At 36.2% G+C, this 23,681-nt stretch overlaps 2 protein-coding genes across 2 annotated transcripts in view; both read right to left on the minus strand.

The window, feature by feature from the left end:
• LOC130229201 (endoplasmic reticulum mannosyl-oligosaccharide 1,2-alpha-mannosidase-like) overlaps positions 1–9,155 on the minus strand; it is a 21,635-nt gene extending 12,480 nt beyond the window's left edge. The window contains 15 exon segments of the mRNA XM_056457877.1: positions 1,437–1,629; positions 1,724–1,853; positions 1,855–1,911; positions 1,999–2,147; positions 4,618–4,719; positions 4,722–4,767; positions 4,769–4,798; positions 4,971–5,073; positions 6,309–6,346; positions 6,349–6,434; positions 6,437–6,458; positions 6,600–6,686; positions 7,864–7,992; positions 8,103–8,249; positions 9,085–9,155. Of these exon segments, the coding sequence (XP_056313852.1) occupies positions 1,437–1,629; positions 1,724–1,853; positions 1,855–1,911; positions 1,999–2,147; positions 4,618–4,719; positions 4,722–4,767; positions 4,769–4,798; positions 4,971–5,073; positions 6,309–6,346; positions 6,349–6,434; positions 6,437–6,458; positions 6,600–6,686; positions 7,864–7,992; positions 8,103–8,201 (1,271 nt within the window). The 5' untranslated portion in view covers positions 8,202–8,249; positions 9,085–9,155.
• Positions 9,156–19,437: 10,282 nt separating this feature from the next.
• LOC130228357 (collagen alpha-2(I) chain-like) lies at positions 19,438–23,047 on the minus strand. The gene is made up of 5 exons (XM_056456794.1): positions 23,037–23,047; positions 22,782–22,948; positions 22,568–22,671; positions 19,694–19,771; positions 19,438–19,617 (listed from the first exon to the last, which is right to left on the minus strand). The coding sequence occupies exons 1-5, from the start codon at positions 23,045–23,047 to the stop codon at positions 19,438–19,440; spliced, it is 540 nt and encodes a 179-aa protein (XP_056312769.1).
• Between the last annotated feature and the right edge of the window lie 634 nt (positions 23,048–23,681).

The following is a 23,681-nucleotide window of genomic DNA, read 5'->3' on the forward strand; positions in this document are numbered from 1 at the left end:
GAAAGCCAAAGGGATGATCCTATCAGCCATAGCAAGACAAGCTGGTCATTCCAAATCTGTTATTTTAAGAATATTGAATCTTTACATCATCACAAACTCAATCAAGTCCTCCAAGAAGACTGGTCGTCCACGAAAGACAAATACAAGAGAGGACAGGATACTGCGGAGGATCTCAATAGCCAATCGTTTCCACACTGCCGCTGGAATTGCTCACCAGTTCAGCGCTGAACAGGGTAAAGATCTATCTCGTCATACAGTGTCTCGACGTTTAAGAGCATTTGGACTGAAAGCCCACTCTGCAGTGACCAAACCTCTCATTAGCAGGAAGAATCAAAAGGCTAGACTAAGCTTTGCTGAGGAGCATGTTGTGTGGACAGAGGAGAACTGGTCCAAAGTTCACTTGTGATGAAAGCAAGTTTAATTTATTTGGGTCCAATGGGAAACATTATGTTCAGCGAAAAACTGGAGAAAGACAACCCAAAGTGTGTAAAGAAGTCAGTGAAAAGTGCAGGAGGAAGTGTCATGGTTTGGGGTATGTTTTCTGCAGCAGGAGTTGGGCCTCTTATACAGCTACATGGCAGAGTGAATGCAAATGTTTATCAGAACCTTCTTCAACAACATATGGTTCCTTCCCTGCGTTCATCACCCAATCAGCCCGCAGTATTCATGCATGACAATGCTCCATGTCACACAGCAAAACGGGTAAAGCAGTTCCTTGAAACTAAAACATTGAAATAATGACATGGCCTGCCCAGAGTCCTGAACTCAACCCAATAGAAAACCTCTGGAAAATCCTTGGCGACAAAGTTATGGCCAAGAAACCCACTACAGTCACTGAACTGTGGAGGAGACTGGAAGAAGAGTGGACCAAAATCACACCAGAGCAGTGAGAGAGACTAGTGCTGTCCTGTGGCCGCAGATGTGCTGAAGTCATTCAGAGCAGAGGCCTGTACACTTCCTACTAATTGCTGATTGTTGTAACCTTCAGAAAAATTTGCTGTAATCTTTTTCCATGCTACAGTCATTGTTGTTCTCTAATTTTGATCAGTGTGTTTTCTGCAAAATAATGGTTTTTGTTGAAATGCCTTAGTTTTTTTGTGGAAAAGGTGTTCTGGTAGCATGGTATAGACGGGACAAAAACTCATTTAACTGTTGAGCAGTGAAGATGACGTTATTTCAGAATTGTTCAATTATTTATAAATTGTTCTCTAATTTTGATCGCCAGTGTACGTACAAAAGGGAAAAAATCTAACTATAGCAATAAAGACCAACTTGCTTTTGGGACTTGTCGAATGTAAATTTAAGGCCTTACTTGAACATTTCTTTTTATCTATTGTGTTATAGATGCACTTTCCAAAATACCAGTGTTAACAGTTTTTACATAAGAAACTACACAACAAATCTACAAAGTCTAAACATACAGAGACTCTACTCACTCCTGCTCGACTCTGCCTCCCTGTATCCACTGCTTCAGCAGATACTCATAGTAGCTGTCAGCCCTGGCGCCCAGCGTGTAAATGCCCTGATGGGTGAACAGTCCATTGTTGGTATTGATAAACATCGGCACCAGCCCATCTTGCTTTCCATCCAGTTTGTGCACCTGCTTCATCACCTCCATCACAGCCAGCTACAGACAGACCCCACAAAAACAACAAAACTAACGAAAAACTAAACTTTAATAATAAAATGTGAACTGGAGAAAAACCATCAATTGTGTTTGACCTTGTATTGGGGTCTTCAGTGAGTCGGCTGAGCTCTCTGAACTCCAGCTGAATGCTAGTGACCTCGGCTACGGTGCTGTCTGAAGTCCATCTCGGAGGATGAGCTGTGCCCTTCCCAATATTCACATCAGAAATAAGGGATTTTGGAGGGAGTGCTGAAGGCAGGCATCAATCTGAAGCCGATCTCTTTCTGAAAATGATTCAGGAGATAAAAACACTCTCAAATCAACTGAAGGAGAGATTTGAGGACTTTCTCTAGCATGTTCGTCTTACTCACAGCTTTATCCAGGAAAAGGTTGTCTCCTGTGAGATGGTAAGTACTCAGTAGGCCACCCAGGATCCGAATGGTGCTCTCAAACAGATTAACATCCACATTCTTATCGAAAGAGAGCTCTTTGGCCACCCACTCCCTGGCCTCTGCAAACTCTTGACGACAAAATATATTTACATTTATTCATTTTGCAAGAACAGGATAAATCCAAGTATAAATGAAGCAGTTTACATCACCAGAGAGCAGCAATATATAGATGCCGTGTCAAGTCTAAGTTAGTTTAAAACAGTAAAAAAAAAAAAAAGAAAAAGTTGATGAATTCTTTGAGTCATCTGTTGTCTGATTTCTCAGAGAAGTGTAAAAACGGTTTTGTGAATTACTTTGTCTTCTTGAACATCTTAAGCAGCCTGAGATACTCACAAATATTGGCTCATTGATGTTGATATTTGATATTTCAGCCACTGAAAGATGCCGTGATTTTAGTTTATGTTAGATATTGCACCTTTTTCAAACGAGTTATTTTAGAACCATCACATGGTATACACACTTCAGTCACTCTTCCGTTTTTTTTCTTTTGCCACATGTAATTATTCTGCGTTTCAGTAAAAAAAAAAGCCTTATTATTATATATTAAAAGATTCCTTAAAAAGCACAATTATATTAACTGTCATAATTTATAATATCCATTAAGCCATGAGGTTTTACCTATTTAACAAGACATTTTAATTATGTAAAATATGATCACTTACACTTAATAGGTACCCTTTAAGTGTGAACGATTATGCATAAATCACTTTTATAGGGGTTTAAACACAGTTGTGTGGTGGCAGTGTGTGAATATAGCCAACCTTTGATAGTAATAACGAATTAATTCACTTCATAAAAACAGTCTGCAGAAACACTTTGATAGACATTCTCCCTTGTACATGTTATCAAAGGTGAGAACTCTGCCTATTAGAAAAGTCCCTTCAAGGCGAGTCGATTCACTCGAACTGTCCAAGATATGAACAAAAGCAAGTGATGCATCAAAGTTTGATTAAAAAAATCTTGAATGGTTATAAAAATCCTTATAATCATTTATAAAAATAATAAAAATAATTAGTTTAATTAATATTAATGATATTAATGATATGACGAAGTTCCGGAAACTTCCTACTTCTCCGTTTATCCATCTGATTTTTTGGTGGGTATCTTTTGACTGCCCCCTGCCGTTTTAAAGACTATCACAACGGTGAACACGGCAAGTATAAAAGCCTCAACCATTTCACGAGGTGTTCGCACAGTCAGCGGAGGCGCGTGATGCGGCACCAGGCGAAAGTATAAATCCAGCTTTACTGTGCGTTCACACTGAAAGCGGTGAGAGCGGCAAAGTAGGCGGAAGCCATTCATTTTCAATGTGAACTGGCATCAATAGGCAGCGAGGAGCACCGCGGGACATCTTCTCCAGTGTGGGTGTCGGGGAGAGTTGAAATCAAATCAACTTTATGATAGCGGCAAGCAATCGGAACGTAGAGGTCCACCGCTTCAGTGGAGTCCAGAGAACACATCCCTGTAAACTTTGGTTCCGACCACACTTGTTCCCAAGCGTTTGATCATAGGGGGTTTGATTATTACGGTCGCCGGTTTTCCAATTATTTACAATGTTTTCTTACAGAGATACATTAAACAAAGTTACTGATGTGCCATTAAAGCATTTTTTCTTAAAAAAGTGGGAGGAAACTCATGACAACTATAATGACAGTACAAAACAGTATTGCTGCTTCAGAATATTTCAGACTATGGACGCATATTGAATAAGTGGAGCAAAGCCACCACACGCAACAACTTGATCTTCCATAGTTAAATGAATTTGATAAAAAGTGTGCAACATTTTCACGCTAGAAAGCATGTTTTTATGGGAGAATGTACCTTGTTCAGCCAGAGCGAACTTGGATGCTCTCACCGCCTTCGGTGCGAACGGACAGTTACACTTTTCCCCATTCAAATCTATACGAGTAACTGGTCTTGTGTATTCTATAGTCTTTGCTATTAGTGACAATCTGTACCTCATTAGCATAAACAGTTCTGAATGAGAAGCAGCCGTCCGCCATTACAGTTTTCCTGCTAAAGATAATGTCAGCGACTAAGAGGATTATAATTGTGTATCACTATAAATGTCTTCTGAGCCACTTTTGACATGTTCAGTTTTTCACAGAGATAAAGTCCTTTTTTGAATCTGCTGCTACAGTGTTGTATAGGCGTTTGTAACTGCGCCCTCTTTTGAAAGCGCACAATCTCATTTGAATTTAAAGTGACAGTCACCAAAACGGCACAATATTAATCAAAGCTGAAACTTTTCATACACACTCTAGAGACATTAGACTTATTTAACATATTGGAAAAATGGGCAATAAAAAGTAGGTCCCCTTTAACCTATATATTTTACATAAACATTAGTACACAATTTACTTGCATTGCAAATTTAAATCGGATTTACCTTTAAAGTATATAGAATAATTATCAATTTATTGGATTGATTGATTGACTAACTGTATGACCTGAACTGGGGTTTTTACAGAACAAAAAGAAAAAAAAATCTGGTCTGCGTGGGCTTCTGTAATGTACATTTTCTAGCAAACTAATTACCTTCTTGTAGACCCAAGATCCACATGGTATCCAGAGCATCAATTAGGGTCAGCCCAAGTCCAAACCACTCTCCGTATGATTTAGAGATTGGTTTGAGCTCACGTGACCCCAAGCGAAGTCCTTGTAACCCTTCCAGGCATGTCTAAAAGCCTTCTCTCACTGCCTCCAGTCTGTTCTCGGCCTGAAAGAAACAGAGGACACATGAAACAGCTGCTTCAGTGCAAAAGCTGGAAAAAGAAACAAACAAATTCAAGATCAGCTGCATAAACGTGTTTATATTTAGAAGTATTCATGGATTTTAGTACTGCCTCGCTTCCTGTTCCAATATCAACAGGAATAGAGAACGTAGCTGCTAAATAACAACCAAGTGCTAATGAAGCTGGGTCTCCTTGGTTTTCTGTGTCTTTGGTGTCAGTATCAGAGGCCTGTTCTTCTTCTATTACAGCTCCACGCCAACTACAGTCATTGAGAAATAAAAAATATTAATTATTAGCAGCAATAAATATCATTAACATATCTAATCCTTCTCGATCCACCTTTTTCACATGAGGACTACCAAGTTTCAAATTATGGGTTGCCGTCTCTGGTTTTTGGGGAACATTATAAATTATAATAATGCATTTCAAATAATTAAACTATTATGAGATTAATATATAATATATAAATAAAATATATAGCCAATTATAATATAACATTACAGATAGTCAAATTATATATATTAATTATCAAATACTTATCATACAATCAAATTATAGTATTGCATTACAAAGTCAAATTATATAATCAATAATCAAGTATTATCATAGAAACCAAATTATAATATTCCTTTAGAAAGTCAAATTACATTATTAATAATCAAAATATTACAATTTAACCAAATTATAATATTGCACTACAAATAAGTCAAATTATATTTATTATTAATAATCAAGTTATCATATAACCAAATTATAATATTGCATTACAAAGTCAAATTATATATTAATAATCACAATATTATCATAACCAAATTATAACATTGCTTTACAATAGTGAAATTATATAAATATTATCAATAATCACGTATTATCATAGAACCAAAGTATAATATTGCTTTACAAAGTCAAGTTATATTATTAATAATCAAATATCATATAATCAAATATAGTATTGCATTACAAATAATTCATATTTGTAGTAAAAACTGAGATGCATGATTTGTATACTTTATTAAAAATTAAGAATATTTTATACATATTTTATATAAAAGAAATGAAAATAATAATAATAATAATAATAATAATAATATTAATACAGAATGATTATTTTTGTCATGAAAGTTCCACACTTGCTATTGTAACATGACATTTAGTTTCAAAAGCATATCTGCCGCCAATGCTATTTTAGTTCACAGCACTTGTTCACACAGATTTTCTCTTTAACTTCCCCAAAACACAAGAATATTCAATACTCCTGTCCCCAACTGCTGCAGAAAGACTTAAATCAGGGAATGAATGTTGACAGAATAATTACATCTTATTGTATCCTCCTGTATTTTTTGTATTGTATTGTTCTGTATTGTTACAGTTTAACAAAGTTACTCTAATAATCAGGAAAAACATCATGCAGGTGTAGGTAAAGGGTGGATACAAGTCCAGCTCATCATCATCCTACACATGCCGTCATTGTAGGGTGACATTTAAAACACAAACCTAATTATAGGCTTTTGTCCCTCAGATTCTTTATCTGCATATTTTTGAGGTCCACTCCATGATTTTGGCCTCCCAACACACCCGAAACATTCACTTTGCCTTGCAAAAGTTTCTCCAAACCAAAACTCCACGTCTATCGAAATCTTTTCTCTGTTTTGGAGGGAAAAACAGACATTAGTGCCACAAACTGCAAAAAGCAGCACAAAGCACAGTCTCTAACCTTGAGTTATCAGGTTACTTATAAAAGGAGGCCATCAAAAAGTAAGCAAGAAACAAATGGGTCACACTAACCTCAGAGGGTGGCTCGGGAAGAATGGACCTGTACTCATTTTTCAGGTCAACAACAAATGAGTGTTTTACATCATGCCCATATCATTCCTACATCAACCAAGACACACAAACAGAGGACGTAGCTCAAATTAGCTCAACAGTCCATTCTTGAATAGAGACTTAGTCATCATGAAATCGGTTTCGTAATGCATGCTACTGATCTTATTGTGAATAATTTATCCGTGCATGTTTCATTCCACTGTAAAAATGTCAGGTTCCACAAAATGTGTACCAACCACAAATCAATTAAGTTAATTTAATTGTTTTACAAATTTAAGTGAACTGAACATAAATAATTAAGTTTTAGAACAACATAGAAGCATTGTCTGATGACAAGCAGCAGCTACATGTGTTCAAAAGAATCTAAACCGCCAATAGGATGAATCTATGCCGCATTTTCTAAAGTAATACAATCTGTATTTAGCGGTTCGCTTGTACGGTGGCTCTGACTGTCAAAACACCTCTAAAAAAAAAAAAAAAGGCTTTTTTCGGACATTACACATTTGTACGTATGTTCATCACTGTAATACGTTTTATTCAGGAACATTTGAGCTGGTTTCAGTCCTGTTAATTTGCTATGAAGAAAAGTAAATAATGATTTTTTGCATGCTGATTTCTGTGACTATAGGTCTATATAATCACCTTGCAATTTTGAAATATAGCTTTTTGCTGTGAGTATAGACTATTCCGTTCATAAGAGCAATTCAATCTTTTATAAAGTTTGCTGTATAAAAATATAACATTTTGAATATTATAATTATCGGTCCTATATATTTCGGCTACTCGGCCTCAAAGTCTGAAGAGTTATCGTATCTGCCCAAAAATCCATATCGGTGCATTAATAAACTTGACTGATTTATTTTTCTACATAGAGAAAATTCTTAAAGCTGTTAAGCACATATTCTTAAGTTTATCCAACCAATATATATGCTTCTTTGCTTGAACTTCAAAGTGTGTAATGTTGCGATTCATCTAGCAGCAGTGGTTTGTTTGGTTTATGGTCTTATAACATTTTCAACAAGCCCATTTTGGAAAACAAAATGAATGGAAAAATACTTCCCCGAATCGGGCTTTTTTGAAAAGGTTAGCATTAATAATGAACTACTGATTTTAATCTTGCATTCATAACTGTCTTCATCTAATCAAAAACGATTTTATATAATCCATAACATGGGAAAAGGTAATGCTCATTTCAGAGCTTTTATGCACATTATTCCAATAAAACCATTTTTAATGGTTGCTCACCTCTCCAGTGCCCTATGAGGGTGGGAGATGTGGCGATTCCACAAACCAGCAACAGCATCAATGTAAACAGAATCAGGCTGCGCTGCAATCTGGACAGCTGTTTCCATTTCTGGAAAATAAAAATAAGGCAGCAAAATTACTTTGTGCAAACAGATTTTGAAGCAACATCTGTCATACTATAACACAAGTAAATAAATGAGTCTTGAATATTAAACTGACCCTCCAACAGGACTGCCGTCTCCACTGCTTGCTGTTACTGTAGCTGCCGCTTTCACTGAGAGTCAGAGACACAAAATCCTTTCTTGTTGATGGCAGCATGATTCCCCTTCTCTCTCCAGACTGTTCATAAACTCAGTGGCCAGGTCTCTGTGTACAGACAGAGGAAAACAAGCTCTGTCTCAACACTTAAGAGTGTCGTCTACCTGTACAACATGTTTGTTTTACTGTAATGACCAAGTGCTGTCTAGGTAGGCAGATTCACTAGATGTTGAGACCACGCTAGTGCTGACAGTCGATGCGTAGGCAGCAATCTGGCACATACAGTACTGATAACATGTTACAGACATCGACGAAGTGAATAAATAATGATGCATTACGAGTTATATGGAATATATTAAAACGTTTTTTTTTTTCACAGAGCAAGTCTAAACACTGTAGCTTACCGTCGGTTAAACCATAACAACTGACGGATATTGCCCAACCAAGTGATCTAACTGCATATTATATTAAATATCTAGCAATATCTTATGAACTGGTACACGGATTTAAATATATAAATGAATGATTCATTCAAAGGAACCGATCTCAGCGATTCATTTGCTTTCATCTCAGCGCGCGTAACGTCATGAATAGTTAAGAAAACCAAATGCCAGAATACTAAATTAAGATATGGTTTCCTTATTAAAATGTACTAATACCATTAAAATAAACAGGTTTGAATCAAGAAACTGTACTTATTCAGTTATCGGTTCCAACATATAGAAGTGTAGCTGTCAGACAAGTTTGTTTCCGATAAAAACTCTAAAACTGAGTAAAATTTAAATTTCTTTTGTTCTAAAAGAACACAAAACGAGTATTATTACATGTTCCAATACAAAAAATATTTAGAAAACAATAAAGCTCACAGTACAGTTAAGCCTACGAGACAAGCGATTTTACGCATAGATTAAGCGCAGATATACCCACCCGCAAGCTCACTCACCCCTCTGTTTTCTTGGAGTTTATCGACGCTCCAGCTGCGGGAAGCGGAGCTCCCATCGGCTCAGGGTTTCCCGACGGTCCGAGGCATCACTGAAGGGCCTAGAGATCACCGGCGATCACTCTCACTCCCGAAAACCCCAGTCGACTTTTCATCTGTGCCGAATAACGCGCGATTTTTCCAACCCGACAACTCTGAGAAGCCCGGAAAATCAAACGGAGCATATTGCAAGCCATTTTCCTCAGCTGATGTGTCAAGTGATTTCCTGGAGACGAACACGCTAACGACACCGCTGTAAGCTGTAAGGAGGCGTGTTAGCAACTCTGTGGCTTTAGCAAATTGTCCTCCCAGAGGGCGCCAAACAACCCAGAAACATTTAAAACTTATTGTTTTAGTGTCATCAATTATTTATGCCAAAAGCCCACGGGTTTGTTCTAATTGTTACATCGTTTTGCGCTAGAAAAGTCAGGTGAGCTCCCATTCTTTATACAAATAAACGCTGTTTCTAAACTATATGCATCAGAATACAGAATGACTTTACAACTATAAATATTCTGCAGAGCAATGTTTTTAAACCTTTAAACTTACCTGCCCGCTCTACATATGTTGCCATATTTTGACTGCTTTTAAATAATGACTGAAAGTCTTTTAAGAATGATTTACACACACAACATTGTTGGTTACAAAAAAATCTAACATAATCTTGTAAAACTACTACACTATTTTGGTTTTAGTGTAAAAAAAACAAAACAAGAAAGTGTGCTTAAATGAGAATCTAAAACATTGTATGGCATACTTAAAAAAATTAAGATTAGTATTCGAAAAAGTTTTATTTTGATTATGTTTTTTAAATAAATTGGTCTTACATTAATATTTTCTGATTTCATATATACCAGTGCATCCGGAAAGTATTCATAGCGCTTCACTTTTCCACATTTTTATGGTACAGCTTTATTCCAAAATGGAAAAAAATTATTTATTTCCTAAAATTCTACCACAAATACCCCATAATGAAAAATGAGTTTTTTAAATTGTTGCAAACTTATTAAAAATAAAAAAACCACAAAATCACATGTACATAAGTATTCACAGACATTGCCGTGAAGCTCTAAATTGAGCTCAGGTACATTCTGTTTCTTTCTGATCATTCTTGGATTTTTCAGCAGCTTAATTGGAGTTCACCTGTGGTAAATTCAGTTGATTGGACATGATTTGAAAAGGCATACACCTGTCTATATAAGTTCACAGGGTTGATAGTGCATGTCCAAAGCACAAAGCAAGCATGAAGACAAAGGAATTGTCTGTAGACTTCCGAGACAGAATTGTCTAGAGGCACAAGACTGGGGAAGGTTACAGACAATTTTTGCTCCTCTAAAAGTTCCAATGAGCACAGTGGCCTCCATAATCTATAAGTGGAAGATTGTTTGGAACCACCAGGAGTCTTCCTAGAGCTGGCCGGCCGTCCTAAGCTGAGTGATTGGGGGAGTAGGGCCTTAGTCAGTGAGGTGATCAATAACCCGATGGTCACTTGTCGGGGCTCCAGCGTTCTTTCTTTGGAGAGAGGAGAAACTTACAGAAGGACAACCATCTGTGCAGAAATCCACCAATCAGGCCCTGTATGGTAGAGTGGCCAGTTGGAGTGGCCACTGCCTCGCCTGGGAATTTACCAAAAGGCATCTGAAGGACTCTCCGACCATAAGAAACAAAATTCTCTGGTCTGAGATTAAAATTAAATGACAGGAGCTATGTTTGGAGAAAACCAGGCACCGCTCATCACCAGGCTAATACCATCCCTGCAGTGAAGCATGATGGCAGCATCATGCTGTGGGGATGTTTTTCAGCAGCAGGAACTGGAAGACTAGTCAGGATAGAGGGGAAAGATGAATCTAGCAATGTACAAGAGACATCCTAAATGAAAACCTGCTTCAGAGTGCTCTTGACCTCAGACTGGGGCGAGGGTTCATCTTCCAGCAGGACAATGACCCAAAGCACAGCACCAAAATATCAATGGAGTGGCTTCACAACAACTCGGTGAATGTCCTTTGAGTGGCCCCAGCCAGAGCCAGACCTAAATTCTATTGAACATTTCTGGAGATATCTGAAAATGATGTACACCATTGCTCTCCCATCAAACCTGATAGAGCTTGAGAGGTACTGCAAAGAGGAATGTGCAAAAATTCCCAAAAGACAGGTGTGCCAAGCTTGTGGCATCATATTCAAAAAGACTTGAGGCTGTAATCGCTGCCAAGGTGCATCACACAAAGTATTGAGCAAAGGCTGTGAATACTTCTGTACATGTGCATTTTCGGATTTTTTTTTATTTTAATAAACTGATTTTGGAATAAGGCTGTAACATAAAAAAATGTGAAAAAGTGAAGTGCTATGAATACTTTACGGATGCACTATATGTGTAAGTTGGTACTTTTACCCTATACTGACATATCAACATCATTTGGTAAAGCTGATATTTTAGAAATTATTAGGATGTGTTGAAAAAATGCACTGAGTGTATTTACACAAGTGACATTAGGAGTTAAGAAATGCAAACACATTTTTTTTTCTTGGTGGGCCAGTTAATTGGTGTATGTTTCTTGAGCCCTGGACCACAAAATTGAGATTTATACATCATAAAAAAAATAATTCTGTTCCATTATGGTTTGTTGGGATAACTATTTGGCCAATATACAGGTACAACTGTAAAAAATCTGGAATCTGAGAGTTCTGAAAAAAAATCTGAATATTGAGGAAATTGCCTTTAAAGTTGGTCCAAATATTGTATTTTTTGTATTATAAATTGAGTTTTGTTATACTAGAAAATTTTACTAAATCTTTTAATAAATATTTAATAATCTAATCGTTTTTTTTGGCATAGAAGTAAAATCAGTACTTTTTACCCATGCAATGTATTGCCAAAATATAGTTGTGTTATCACAAAGACTGCTTTTGAGGTTCAGGGTCACTAATAGAATGAAGCATCACGTGACATTGAAGACTGGAGAATTGAGACTGAATTTTAGCTTGGAAATATAAACAAAAAATATATTTTTTTAGTTTTTCTCAGTCGCTGTGGGCAATTTTCACAAACATATTTACATTGCAAAAACAGTTTCATGCATTTCTCAAAACAATTAGTACCAAACTGAAAAACTAGTTATAACCGTGCAAAAGCTTGTCACTTGCTCAAATGGATAGCTCATTCCCAAAGCAAGTATTCATATCAAATGAGAGTGGTCTGTGTCATCAAGATGAAAAGTCCTGACACCATGTGTTTATGAACAAGATATTCAAATGCTCTGTCCTGTTTTATTATGACAGTTTCTCTGTACATTTTTTCCAATGCAAAAAGGTCAGATTTGAACCACTTCCTTAAAATGTCCAACTATTTGCACAGCCATTTAAAACTACATTGAAGTTAGACATCACGGCATTTAGTGAGGGTATCTGAGTACAGACACTGAAATGTGTTTCACATTTTTACTGCATATGGTCTTTGAAATTCTAATTTATCACAGCATTGTGCATGACATAAGCAAATGATATGTTATAAAACAGCAGAGAGTTGTATGAAAGCAATTGATGCATGTCCAAAGCATTGCAATTTGTTGGAAGGAACGAGAAACTGCTCACCATGATGTGCTTCAACATGACTAATTGTTTTGAGAAATGCATTAACTGTTGCTCAAATATAAATAGTGTTATAAGAATGCACCAAAGTGACTGAGAAAAACTGTAATATTTCAAATACACTGAAGAAACAACGTTTTAAAAATTGCAATTTCACAATAATACTATTTTAGTGTATTTTTTAATAATCAAATGAGTAGTGTACATCTAAATTTTATATTTAGTAAATTATGTTTATGTGCATGGTAAAAACAATTAAGTTGATCATGTTTTTATAATTGTGCAAATATATTTAATTTAATAATTTTAAGAACTACTCTCTACTTTTAAAAGTAGTCAACCAATTACTTTAAAAGCAATCAGTTCACTAAATTGTCTATCAGGGTTTTGCCTGAAATTACACACAGAAAATGGATGCATAAATCAGTATGAGCCAGAGCAATCCCACAGAAAAAAAGGAATCGTTCACCCACAAATGTAAATTCTACCATCATTTACTCGCCCATGACTTATTCCAAACCAGTTTTGTAAAACACAAAAGAAGATACTTTGAAGAATGTTGGAAACCTGTAACCAATGACTTCTATAGTATTTGTTTTTCTTACTTGGGAAAAGTCAATGGTGAGTAAATGATGGCAGAACTTTCCTTTAGGATGAACCATCTCTTTAATAGACACCTACCTTCATTAAAATCTCAGTTTCATTTCAGTAATTTAGGTCATGCTAAAGGCATGATAAATTATTGCAGGAACCGGAAAAATCACAAATCCTCCAGGATTCGTTGGTTTCTTTGGTTACTAAAGGCAGCCATCACACATTTTTATGCAAATTCACAAACACTAATTTGAATAGAATCTGTTTGTTATTAAAACAGAACCAAAATATGGGATAATTTGCAATGAGCTAAACTGTTTGTAACTGCAAAGGGACCTTCAATTTTCACAAAAGAACAAAAACGGTGTTGCTTATTCATAACTGTCATTATAATTAGCTAATTAACACGTGTTGAGTTCAGCCATAAACAATGCTTCTACAGCAACTGTCTGACAGCTCTAATTAATTCATGTTATTAAATCTTCACAAGCAGTGCCTGACATGAGCTTGAGGCACATTGTTTTTATAGGATCGGATTTGGATGTCACATACACCACATGGTCAAATGCAACAAAACATTTCTCCATCCACATTTAAAAGCTTTTCTAGAAGAACTAAAACTGATATAGCATGAGAACAAAATGCCCATTGATGACAATAGTTTTAAATGAAATGCCCATCAAGCACATACTACAAAGAGTAGGTGTTGTGTTAAGGTGACAGCAAATGGTTGGCCATGTGGAGTATATCCCAGTTCTCTTTGTCATAAGGTGCAAAAACTTAAAAAGAAAGAAAGAAAAACATGAAAATAAAACAAAACCTGAATGAAATGGGTTGTTGAGGATGGTTTGATGAGAATCACTTCGTAAAATCTGACCAGAGTAACACCATGACATTATATAAATAATCAGTTATTTAACAGAAAACAAGCATTGTAAACAATTTTCAACAATACATTACAACTCCCTATGAGAAGCTGCGCACCAGATTACTGTTGCAAATGAACAGACAACAAATCAGTTTATAAAGGTACACAGTAAACCGAAGGAGAAAACTTCATTAGGGATCTCCATTCCCACAGCAGATAGAGAACAGTGGCCGGATTCATGAAACTTTCTCAGGATGTGTGAATTGAAACAGCTACATTGTTTTGTATTCGCAAAAATCTTTAAAAAAAGAACAGCTGACTGAAACGTAAAAAAAACAATAGGGTTGTGATTTTACTCACCTCTGATGATGTGCCTGTCAGGCTTATATCTCAGAGAACAACCTTAGATGAGCATTACTTGCTGTATTATCATTCTTTCTTACTAAATTTGAAATCACAAAAATTACTCAAATGAATGATATCAAATAAAGAAACTTTTACATTTTGCAATCATGACTTTTCTGAATAATTTTTTGTTATTACTCACTCTTATATTATACTCTCACCCACTCACTTTTATTCCCGTCATTATCAGGGCTCACCACAGCAGAATAAGGATTATTACTTCTGTTGAACACATAAGAAGAGTTTGAAGAATGTGAGCAAACACAGTTGCTATAGTTGCTATAAACTGATTTTCATAATATGTGTCAGTATTATGGAAGTCTTTGAGGTCCTGCAACTTCATCTTCTTTTGATTTGCAGAAGAAAAAAATTCATTCCAGTTAGGAACAACTTGAGAGTAAGTAAATGTTGACAGAATTGTTTGGGTCATCTATCCCGCTTCTGCTTCCACACAGTCAAAAGAAATGCAGTATAGGTGCACTGTAAAATTCATAAATTAGCAGTTTTCTGTATTTTCTAATTCATGTTTTCATTTTTTATTTTATTTATGCTTTGAATTGCATTATGGCAATTTGATCTTTCTTCCAACAAGTTTTAAGCTTGAAAAGTTAGAAAAAATGCCTTTTATTAACATTTTTAATAGTTTAAAGTGATTGTCTGGGTTGGCATAGTATATCACGGTACAAAAACCTTGTATTAAACTGTCTGCCAGTACATTTCCTGCTATTTAACAGACTTATTTCTCAATACATTATTTCTTATACATTATATCATTTCAAACTATTAAAATGTCAATAAAAGTCACTTTGTTTAACTGTAGAGTTGAATTTTTAACATTAAAAGTTGACAGAGCAGAGACCAAAGTCCAATAATGCAATTCACAACTGCAAATAAGCAGAAAACACTTGTGAATCACAAAATACAGAACTTGTTAATTAACATATGTTTTTTACTGAGTGAATTAGATAAACTAAATGGCCATAGTGTATGAGTGTGTGTAAATAAGAGCGTTTATGGGAGTTTCCCAGCACTGGGTTGTGGCAGGAAGGGCATCCGCTGGTAAAACATATGCCAGAGTAATTAGCGGTTAATTCTTCTGTGGACCACTGATAAGGCAGGGAATGAGCCAAAGAAAGGTGAGCGAGGGGGTCATCTTTCCCTTTAAGACTATTGTCATGAATCCGGCCCCAGTAAATTAAGGTAAGTCCTGATCTTTAGCTTGTTGTTCTGCGTTTGTCAGCAGAGAGCAACTGGATTAGAGCTCAGCGTTCAGTCCAGTCCTCAAATGAGAGTGTGCTTGTTTTAGCTGAAGCACACGTCTCCTACAGTAAACCAAAACTCCTCTGTTGTGTCCCTCTGGCCAAATAAAGCCAGATCTCTGATTGGTAAAAGCTCCAGGTCTTCAGTCTCAAACTGAAAGACAGATTCCCGGGGGCCCGAATCCAGCGGCCCGAAGGCTAAACACACACAGAAAGGGGATTTCAGTAATCACAACAACACAAATCTGTTACATATAGTGACTTCATACAGTGAGTTCAAACATGCTGCAAGTTAAAGGGACAGTTCACCCAAAAATGAAAATTCAAACAACAAAGAAATGGATCATGGTTAAAACCACTTGGGGGTGAGTAAATTGTGAGCATTTTCCTTTTCTGTGAACTATCCCTTTAAGAAAGCACATGCATATACAAAACACACAAGAAAGAGAACCATTTTCATCAGTTTGACAACACATGCAAATACAGAAATGCACTGCAAGGTAAGAAAACAAATACATATAGAAAAACATAGTAAATTGTGCTGTAAGTGATCAATATACTCGCAAATATACTCGCACTGCTGCTTTCATATGACAACATTAATGAAAACACTCTCACTATGAACACTCTTGTAATTCGCTTAAACATATTCATTAAATCATTAACTTTATTAAGATTGTTTTACATTCAAGTTGTACATCGTCGGCCACTTTATTAGGTACACTGGGCTAGAACCGGGTTGGACCCCTTTTTGCCCTCAGAACTGCCTAATCCTTTGTGGCATAGAATCAACAAGGTACTGGAAATATTCCTCAGAGATTTTGGTCCATATGACATGATAGCATCACGCAGTTGCTTTTTGTTAGCTGCACATCCATGATGCAAATCTCCCATTCCCCACATCCCAAAGGTGCTCTATTGGATTGAGCTCTGGTGATTGTGGAGGCCATTTAAGTAGAGTGAACTCATTGTCACATTCAAGAAACCACTATGAGATGATTCACGCTTTATGACATGGTGTGTTATCCTGCTGGAAGTAGCCATCAGAAGAGAGTACACTGTGGTCATAAAGAGATGGACATGGTCAGCAACAATACACAGGTAGGCTGTGGCGTTGATGTGATGACCAATTGGTACTAATGGGCTCAAAGTGTGCAAAGAAATATCCCCCACACCATTACACCACCACTACCAGCCTGAATCGTTGATACAAGGCAGGATGGATCCGTGTTTTCATGTTGTTCATGCCAAATTCTGGCCCTACCATCCATATGTCGCAGCACAAAATCGAGACTTTCTGACCAGGCAACGTTTTTCCAATCTTCTATTGTCCAATTTTGTAGACTTGTAGCCTCAGTTTCCTGCTCATAGATGACAGGAGTGGCACCCAGTGTGGTCTTCTGCTGCTGTAGCCCATCCGCCTCAAGGTTCAACTTGTTGAGTGCTTATTTGAGTTACTGCTGCCTTTCTCACGGCTCGAACCAGTCTGGCCATTCTCCTCTGACCTCTGGAATTAACAAGGCATTTGCGCCCACAAATATTTTCTCTTTTTTGGACCATTCTCTGTGAACCCTAGAGATGGTTGTGCATGAAAATCCCAGTAGATCAGCAGTTTCTGAAATACTCAGACCAGCCTGTCTGGCACCAACAACCATGCCACAATCAAGTCAATTAAATCACCTTTCTTCCCGATTCTGATGCTCATGCCTAAACGCATTGAGTTGCTGCCATGTGATTGGCTGATAAGAAATTTGCGTTAACGAGCAGTCGATAAAGCGGCCAGTGAGTGTATGTGTAAGGATTAGCAGAGCATGGCTGTTTATAAAGCACACAGTGCCATCTGGTGGTGAAAATTTATCTCAGAATTGATTCAAGAGAGTCGTAGTGCATTAAGCAAGTTTGAGAATCGATGCAAAATAATTTCTCAATTCTTAATGCATCAATTCATTGTCACAGACCTGGCAAATACAGCAGACCATAACAAAAAAATGTCAGGGGACCCCAAAATGTGACAAATCCGTCTGCTTCCTGTTTATACTCAGTGGTGATGTTCATCTTAATAGCTTGATTGTGCAGCTCCTCTTTTGTTTGAAGTTTTAGCGCAAATAATCTAACAAATAGCACAAATAATCAGGGCTTTACATGAACACCCGCCAAATGCGGATAGATTTTAGCTTTGGCGGGTTAGACAGCCACTCTCACTTGCCACTTTGGTTGGTTGAAGATAATTTTTGAATGATAAGTTTTCTTAAAAGCAGGGGTCGACAATAAAGATGGCCCAATATACGTGCAAATGACATCTTAGAATCGAGAAGCAGCATGACCGACAAAAATAGCGTTCGCGCGGGCAAAAGAAAGCAGATGAACACCGAATGGGAGGATGATCACTCACGCTCACAAGTGATGTGATGCGTGCGACTGTTTAAAAAACATGCGCGCTCCCGTTTCCTGGCGCGAAGCAACCGTGCCTGGAAACGCAACAGCTGCGATCGGTTCACTTTGAAATCGACTGGACAAAAAGTGATGCTCGTGCACCCCCACAGTCTTTCTGCTTCCAAAAGCTCCGGATGTTTTTAAAATATGTATTTTTGTAAGCAGCAGCGGTTGCCGGTTTTGTTTTAACTATTCTTTGAACGGAACAGATCATGGACCCAATGTTACCCTGCATGTGATCATCCTTTCATTATCACACAAAGTATATTTTTCACCTGCTTTCTTTTGCTTAGGGTTATTTTGTTAATATGGTTAAATTATCATTTTTACAATAACATTGCTTTAATAGGAGATTAACTTCCCATGCATGTGTAGTTAACTAGGTGATCTGAGAGACCTATTCAAGGCAATAATAATTTTTAAAATGTAATTGTTTTATTTTATTTTATTTTTTTTTTTAGAAAGGTTTGTTGAATAAAAAGAGCATGTATACATCTATATTTGGCACGTTTTGACATGTTATTTAACATTTGTGGCTATAAGAAATAATTATTTTTAATTTTTGGTGTGGTCAAAGATAAATTGGGTAAATCCTTAGTGTTGAGCCCTGAAAAGACTTTTGAAATAAAAACAAATTGCAATGCGACACTATGAAACCACAACCCATTTTCTCATGCACATTAAGCACGTTCATACACACAAAAAAGTGAACTAAATGATGAGGCATGTAGACAAAGTCCAAATCAAGTAATTTTAGCTTGTCAAAATGTCAAATTTATGCATATAAAATATATTTTCCCAACAACTAAATTGTGGCTAGTGAAAATGGAGAGTGGCTAGTAATGTTGGAAAACTATTAGCCACAGTGGCTAGTGATCAAAAAGTTAACGTCAAGCCCTGCAAATAATGTTAAATTAAATAATTAAATGTCATTTGCATAAGTTACTCTGAAAACAACCACAGCCAGATTTGTCACTTTTCCATTATGAACTATGCCCTATCTTTATGCGCTATTTACAATGTTTCTTTATTTTTATGTGTTAGGAGAATTTGTGTATTATAAAACTGACGTTTCCTTAATTGCTTTGTGTTTGTCTATTTAAATGTGTTTGCTTAGCAGAACTTAAGCTTTCTTAGCTACCACAGTTATAATATGGCCACAGATGTCTTACTTCACAATCCAGTAATGTTCCCAAGAAGCTCTGTCTTCTCGAGTCGGCGAGGAACTTTATGTCTCTTCATTGAAACCCTGGTGGCTGTTGACTGGCATGAAAATGTGATGTTCTGCTTCACGATCCTGCTGTTCAGTCGGAGGAATCGCATTTGCACCACACTGGTCTCTGTGTAATCAAACTACAAAGGCACTTTTATTTATTCAAGGGGAGAAACATAAATGGCAGACATTACTGAATTTGAGCAAACACTATACCTGAAAGCCGCCATCTATAGTACTCAACCATGTGAAAGAGTCTGATGTGCCGTCTTTGAGCCAGGATCTCATAGGCATCTGAAGAAGAGTGTTGACTTATTATTAGAATCATATATATTATTTAAACACAAAGCTTCTATTATAAGCTCTTGTGAAATTTATTGTGGCATCTATGAAGTGTTATAAAATAATAATATTTTTGTTCGGTCAATAATAAAAAATCTGATAATACTTACTAGAAATCTTGAGCAAATCAGCATATGACTTTAAATTGTAATATTATTTTACAATATAAATCTTTTACTGCATTCTTGATCAAATACATTAAATAAATGCAGCCTTAAGGAAGATAAAAAAATATTTAAAATGTATCATATGTTTCACTTTATTTGTCATGCAAATTAAATAGCTTATTTACAAACAAAAATCTTGTCACAAATTGAAAATAATCACAGTGCACCGTATAATATTAATAAAAATATATATATTTGGCACCATTTTATCCTTGAAACCTTTAGGTTAACCATTTTTAAGCAGTACTTTTAATATATAAATATAAAATAATAAACAATATATATACTGTATATATACTGTACACAACAGTTCTGTCTGGTTTTTGAATCTGACTGGCAAATAATAGCACTAGCACAGCCTCCTCACACTTCACCCTTGTGTATCCACCCACATACAGCGACAAGCAGAGGACACTCTACAATTTGACAAATATTGTACTTTTGAGGCTTTTTTAGTTGAGAATGTAGATGTTTAGATTGCAACTATCAGTGTTGGGCAAGCTACTTGAAAAATGTAGTGAGCTAAGCTATTAGCTACACAACTTAAAATGTAGCTTAACTACACTAAAAGCTACACCCAGGAAATGTAGCAAAAGAAGCTAAAAGCTACCGGTACTTTGCAAAAGTAGCTTGGCAACATTCAAGCTATTTTTGCAATTTTCATTTTTAAATCGAAGCAACTTAAATTAACATTCATATCTTAGTGATCACTAAAACTGTCAATGAATCATATGAGGCAGAATTGTTCAGTTCAGTTATTTACTGTAAAATATTGTACCAAACAGAAACAAATTATAGTATATAACAGCAAAAACAAAAAATCCAATAAACCAGGTGTTACGAATTTAAATACACTAACTTACATATTGTAGTATCATTAATAACTATCATGAAATAATTATAATTACCCTTTGTATACTTAAGTCTTTACTAAAGTAAACTATATATAATATATATATATATATTATTATATATATATTATATAGATATATATATATATATATTATATATATAATATATATTATAATATATATATATATATATATAATATATACTCCTCTTCCTCAGTCATCTTTCCATCAAGCAAGTTTCTTGTCAGCCTAATGATTGATTTGCGACGTCACCGACCAGACCGAGAGGGAGCAGTAACGCACCAAAAAGTTGTGTTCAACCATCGTAAAACAGGAAGAAGAAATCGCCATTCTCGCCATCATATGGATTTACCTTCATCGGCTACACATCAGCCTCACAGCTCCGTGAATGTTGGTGCTGTCCCTTATTGATCTGCGATCTGTAAATGTAGCTTGTGTGGACGCTACTGCGCTACTTGACTAAAAAAGCTTTGCTACTGAAAAGCTATTGGATTTATAAAGTAGCGACGCTACCGCCACGCTACTGAGAAATGTAGTTAAGCTAGACGCTACTGTCCAACACTGGCAACTATGTAGTTCATTTTAGAATAGTGCCTATTTTAAAATATTTATAATTTCAGAGCACCGGATTCCATCAGCCTTTCTGAGCAGACCAAAGAAAGTGATGATTGACATCCACAACAAGATGTAAAAATCCTCTCTTTAAAATGACGTTTGTGAACTGGCAACTGTTTCTGCTGTTCTGACTGTCAGCCGCAGATGTGAATGAGCGGCGGAAAAAAGTAGTTGGTCATACAAAAGGGCTTTTTAGACTCTTAGTGTTTGATTTTCTTTTTTAATCACACGATTATATAAATGCAATATCACATCGTAGCAGTGCAATATGGCTGTATATCGGCACTGGTGGGGGACACTAAGGCACTCTGCCTGCGGCCTCGAGCCAAGTTAGAATTAATAGTTCCCAGAGCTGAGCTCCAGCAAGGGGGAGCTTGAGCTCCAGCTCCTCCTTGCTGCACTTATTCTACAAGTGATGTCACTGGAGTTGGCGTTAGGGGTGGGGTGGTTGTACGCATTAAAACAGCTTATAGGAGAGGAGCAAGAGATCATGCTCCTCCTCATTGGAGCCCAAGTGGCTCTGCAGCAAGCAGCGTTTACAATTATTAGCCCCCTTGTTTATTTTTTTTCCCCCACTGTCTGTTTAACGGAGAGAAGATTTTTTTTCACACATTTATAAACCTAATAGTTTTAATAACTCATCTCTAATAACTGATTTATTTTATCTCTGTCATGATGACAGTAAATAATATTTGACTAGATATTTTCAAGACACTTCTCTACAGCTTAAAGTGACATTTAAAGGCTTAACTAGGTAATTGGGTGACCTGGGCAGGTTAGAGTAATTAGGCAAGTCATTGTATAACGGTTAGTTTATAATGATTTGTTCTGTAGACTATCGAAAAAAATAGCTTAAAGGGGCTAATAATATTAACCTTAAAATGGTTTTAAAAAATTAAAACTGATTTTATTCTAGTCAAATAATACACAGAAGATTTTTTCCAGAAGATATTATCAGACATACTGTGAAAATTCCTTGCTCTGTTAAACATCATTTGTGAAATATAAAAAATAAATAATAAATCATGTATATGCATACATGCATACAATATGTATAACAATTTACCCCATCAGATGCTAAGGAAAAATCTCACCTGTGGCTGCAGAGGAGACAAACATGTCTGTCCTTCACTGAGGTTACAATAAACCCATAAAGCATCAGCAGAACTGCCCTGATTGGGGTCGATATAATACATTCCTAACACAATAACAGATGAAAACAATTAACAAGCAGCACGATTCACATAGCCAAAAATAAAATATTTAGGTCTACAGATGGACAATAGCGTTGATGAGATGGACTCTGACCACTGGTTAGGTTTGGAAAACTGATCATCAGCTCCAGGCAGCTTGTGGCCGGATGATCTTTACTGCCATCTGGAGGATCAATAAAGAAGCGCAGGTCTTGCTGAAGGGAGTCCAGCAGTGTCCTGAGAAGAGGATAGTTGGGCTTGTCTGAGAGGTACAATAAGGTCCTGATTTAGGTGGAGAAACAAAACAAAACAAAACAAAACAAAAATCATGAAGCAATCAGTTTGACACATTTGATGCATGTGATATGACGCATAGATCATGAGCGAAAAATAAATTCTATTTTATAAAGGTTATTAGCTACTCACTTTTAGCTGAGTCAGTGTTAGATTTAGAGATAAGCCCGGTGGACCTGGAAGACCTGGCGGGCCCTAAAACAGACTGTTTTAGTTACTACAATAAAGCCAGCATTATTGTTTTGCAGGCAGTGTTTCACGCAGGTAAATTTACTGTAAATGACTGCTGTAAAACTCACTTGACGTCCTCGCTTTCCTTTTGGACCAGTAAGACCGGAAATCCTTTTAACCCTGATAAGTTGAACAGATTCCATTTGATCATCAGTAATTTTCATTTTAAAAAGTTAACTAGATAAAGAGAACAATGAGTCATTTTATACTGCAATTGTTTTTGAATGTCTGTACCTTTTCTCCCAAACAGGCCCTGTGGAGTGAGGAAACTAACATTGTGAAATCCTGTCTCGAGAATCATGTATATTTTTTTCTCTAAAATCTGATAATTGAATTTGAAGTACTCATAAATGTACAACACCATTGTCAATTGAGATCAATATGTTTTTTTAAAGAAATCAATACATTTAACAAAAACAATGAAATATATTTAGCTATTTATCAAACTTTTATGAAGTTAGTATAATGCTAATTTGACATTTTAAAATGA

This window comes from Danio aesculapii, chromosome 5 (genome assembly GCF_903798145.1).
Source record: "Danio aesculapii chromosome 5, fDanAes4.1, whole genome shotgun sequence".
Classification (NCBI taxonomy): Eukaryota; Metazoa; Chordata; class Actinopteri; order Cypriniformes; family Danionidae; genus Danio; species Danio aesculapii.